General features: G+C 39.9%; 1 protein-coding gene across 1 annotated transcript in view; it reads right to left on the bottom strand.

Moving 5' to 3' along the window:
* Window positions 1-3110, bottom strand: part of LOC107474366 (uncharacterized) — a 24142-nt gene extending 21032 nt beyond the window's left edge. The window contains exon 1 of the mRNA XM_016093988.1: window positions 2542-3110. Coding sequence (XP_015949474.1) covers window positions 2542-3110 — 569 coding nt within the window. The remainder of the gene's footprint in view (window positions 1-2541) is intronic.
* Window positions 3111-4491: the final 1381 nt, after the last annotated feature.

Raw genomic sequence — 4491 nt, 5'->3', positions numbered from 1 at the left:
TAAAGGAGTAAGAATGATTGGATGAAAGCAGTAAGAAAGCAGAGATTCAGAAGGAACACAGTATCTTCATGCGCTTATCTGAAATTCCCACCTTGAATTACATAAGTATCTCTATCTTTACTTTATGCTTTATTTATCTTTATATTCGAAAACCATTATAATCATTAGAATCCGCCTAACTGAAATTTACAAGATGAGCATAGCTTGCTTCATACCGACGATCTCCGTGGGATCGACCCTTACTCACGTAAGGTATTACTTGGACGACCCAGTGCACTTGCTGGTTAGTTGTGCGAAGTTGTGTAATGCCATGGTATTGAGCTACCAAGTTTTTGGGGTTCATGTCCGGGGATTATGAGAGTTGTGAAAAGTATTGTTCACAATTTCGCGCACCAAACATCAAGACTTATTTTTGGAAAATTTTAAGAAAAGAAAAACATGCAAGACACCAAACTTAGAAATTTTCAATGTTTAAACACTATGAATGCAAAAATGCATATGAAAAACAACAAAAAACACAAAACAAGAAAATATGAAGATCAAACAAGAAGACTTACCAAGAACAACTTGAAGATCATGAAGAACACCATGCATGAAATTTTCAAAAAATGCACAAATTTTTAAAACATGCAATTGACACTAAACTTAAAATTTGACTCTATACTCAAACGAGAAACACAAAAATATTTTTGGTTTTTATGATTTTAAGAAATTTTTTTGGATTTTTCGAAAATATATTTTTGGAAAAAAAAAACGAAAAAGAAGAAAAAAATTTTGAAATATTTTTTTTAAAAACTTTTTGAAAAGGAAATTACCTAATCTGAGCAACAAGATGAACCGTCAGTTGTCCAAACTCGAACAATCCCCGGAAATGGCGCCATAAACTTGGTGCACGAAATTGTGATAATCAACAATGGCGCCAAAGACTTAGTACTCTTAAACGTGAATCACACTTCGTCACAACTCTGCACAACTAACCAGCAAGTGCACTGGGTCGTCCAAGTAATACCTTACGTGAGTAAGGGTCGATCCCACGGAGATCGTCGGTATGAAGCAAGCTATGCTCATCTTGTAAATTTCAGTTAGGCGGATTCTAATGATTATAATGGTTTTCGAATATAAAGATAAATAAAGCATAAAGTAAAGATAGAGATACTTATGTAATTCAAGGTGGGAATTTCAGATAAGCGCATGAAGATACTGTGTTCCTTCTGAATCTCTGCTTTCTTACTGCTTTCATCCAATCATTCTTACTCCTTTCCATGGCAAGCTGTATGTTAGGGGATCACCGTTGTCAATGGCTACCGTCCGTCTTCTCAGTGAAAATGGTCCAGATGTGCTGTCACCGCACGGCTAATCATCTGTCGGTTCTCGATCATGTTGGAATAGAATCCAGTGATTCTTTTGCGTCTGTCACTACGCCCAACACTCGCGAGTTTGAATCTCGTCATAGTCATCTAATCTCAGATCCTACTCGGAATACCACAGACAAGGTTTAGACTTTCCGGATATCAGGAATGGCTGCCAATAATTCTAGCTTATACCACGAAGACTCCGGTCTTTTGGAATGGAGGCTAAGAGATACACGCTCAATCTTAAGTAGAACGGAAGTGGTTGTCAGTCACGCGTTCATAGGTGAGAATGATGATGAGTGTCATGGATCATCAATTCATCAGGTTGAAGTGCGAGTGAATATCTTAGAACAAGAATAAGCTTGAATTGAATAGAAAACAGTAGTACTTTGCATTAATACTCGAGGTACAGCAGAGCTCCACACCTTAATCTATGGTGTGTAGAAACTCCACCGTTGAAAATACAGAAGTGATAATGGTCCAGGCATGGCCGAGAGGCCAGCCTCCAAAACATGATCAAAGGATCCAAAAGATAATCCCCCTGATGTCTAATACAATAGTAAAATGTCCTATTTATACTAGACTAGTTACTAGGGTTTACAGAAATAAATAATTGATGTAGAAATCCACTTCCGGGGTCCACTTGGTGTGTGCTTGGGCTGAACTTGAGCTTTACACATGTAGAGGCTTCTCTTGGAGTTAAACACCAAGTTGAAGCGTGTTTTTGGCGTTTAACTCTGGTTTGTAACGAGTTTCTGGCGTTTTACTCCAGAATGCAGCATGAAACTGGCATTGAACGCCAGTTTGTGTCATCTAAACTCGAATAAAGTACGAAGTATTATATATTTCTAGAAAGCCCTGGATGTCTAATTTCTAACGCAATTGAGAGCGCGCCATTTGGGTTTCTGTAGCTCCAGAAGATCCACTTCAAGTGCAGGGAGGTCAGAATCCAACAGCATCAGCAGTCCTTTTTCAGCCTGAATTAGATTTTTTCTCAGATCCCTCAATTTCAGCCAGAAAATACCTGAAATCACAGAAAAACACACAAACTCATAGTAAAGTCCAGAAATGTAAATTTTGCATCAAAACTAATAAAAACATCCCTAAAAGTAGCTAGATCCTACTAAAAACTACCTAAAAACAATGCCAAAAAGCGTATAAATTATCCGCTCATCATAGCTCACCACACGAGGCTTGTTGATCTTGCTCTTTGATTTCTTCACATTGTTCTTCCTCTAGGACTCCTTGAACTAGATTTTCAATTGTGTTCACCATCATGCATTCTCTGATGGATTCCTTGGGGTAGCTCATTGCCTTGAAGACATTGAAGACCATCTTCTCTTCATGTAATCTTAAGACTAGCTCTCCTTTTTGAACATCAATTATGGCTCCAGCAGTAGCTAGGAATAGCCTTCCTAGGATGATTGATGTGTTGGCCTCTACTTCCATATCAAGCACAACAAAATCAGCTGGGAAGATAAACTCTCCCACTTTTACCAACAAATCCTCCACCACACCATAGGGAAATTTGAAGGTCATATCTACTAGTTGAAGGGCCATTCTTGTAGGTTTTGCTTCTTCTATCCTCATCCTTTTCATCATGGCTAAGGACATGAGGTTGATGCTGGCTCCTAAATCACATACTTCCTTCTCAATGTTTATATCCCAAATGATACAGGGGATTTGGAAGCTCCCAGGATCTTTCAATTTCTGGGGGAGCTTCTTTTGTATTATGGCACTACACTCCTCAATGAGCATTACAATCTCTTTTTCTCTCCAATCCTCTTCCTTGTCATGAGTTCCTTTAAGAATTTGGCATAGAGTGGCATTTGCTCTAATGCTTCAGCAAAGGGGATGTTGATTTGAAGCTTCTTGAAGATCTCCAAAAATCTAGAGAACTGGTTGTCCTTTCCATCTTTTCTCAGCCTTTGTGGATATGGTGCTTTTGGCACATAAGGCTTTAGAACTTGCTTGGGTGGGATTGGTGCAGGAGTATCTTCTTCCTTCTTGATTTCAGATTCAGTTGCAGCTTCCTTTTCTTGTTTGTCTTGACTTGGGACTTCTCCTTCCACAACCTTCCCGGTTCCCGCTTCTTAGTGTGATAGCTTTGCACTCCCCTCTTGGGTTGACCATGGTATCACTGGGAAAAGTGTGTGTGGGTATTGGCAGTTGTTTAGACAAGGTCCCTTGTTATGCTTCCAATTTTGAAATGGCTACTCCTTGGTTTCTTATGTTGGACCTGACTTCCTCTTGAAGTGCATCTATCTTCTTGTCAGCTTCCACTTGTCTATCTGCAACAATGGTAATGGCCCCATTTAGTTGTGCTTTGGCAACTTCCAATTTTGCAAAGTTGCTGTTGATGTCACAAAGTTGCATGGTTGGAGTTGAAGCATCTTGGTGTTGGCTTTTGTATGGTTGTTGGTTGGAATAGTAAGATGCATTTGGTGGGTTGTGGTTTCTGGTGTTGCTTGGTTGATGATTAGAGTTGTGGTTGTTGTGTTGGTTAGATTGGTATAGCTTATGGTCTTGGTTGTGGTTTTGCTGGTTTCTCCACCCAAAATTTGGATGGTTCCTCCAACCTGGGTTGTATGTCTTGGCATTGGGGTCATATGGTGGTCTAGAGGAATTGTTCACATAGTTGGCTAGTTTCCACGGTTTCACCCCTCTTCAACTTCTGAGAATTCTTCCTCTTGTGGAGGTGCTTGAGCGTGGACAGCTGAGACTTTATTTTTCTCTATTTGCTTGGTTAGAGCTGCCAGCTGAGCCATGATCATCTTGTTTTGAGCTAACAGAGCATCCATGGAATTGAGCTCCATCACCCCCTTCTTTTGGGTCTTTTCAGAAGCATAGAAATACTTGTTGCTGGAAATAGTTTCTATTATGTATATGGCCTCTTCGAATATCTTCTTCTTGTTAAGTGAGCCTCCAGAGGAGTGTTCTAGAGCCTTCTTAGAGTCATATGACAGCCCCTCATAGAAGATGTGCAGTTGCACCCACTCATTAAACATATCTGGGAGGCATTTCATTTCAAATCTTTATATCTCTCCCAGGCTTCATAGAGAGTCTCCCCATCTTGTTGTCTAAAAGTCTGGACCTCAACTCTCAGTCTATTGATTCTCTGTAGAGGGTAGGACCTTGC

Source organism: Arachis duranensis, chromosome 2 (genome assembly GCF_000817695.3).
Source record: "Arachis duranensis cultivar V14167 chromosome 2, aradu.V14167.gnm2.J7QH, whole genome shotgun sequence".
Lineage (NCBI taxonomy): Eukaryota > Viridiplantae > Streptophyta > Magnoliopsida > Fabales > Fabaceae > Arachis > Arachis duranensis.
This window is presented reverse-complemented; position numbering and strand designations above follow the sequence as displayed.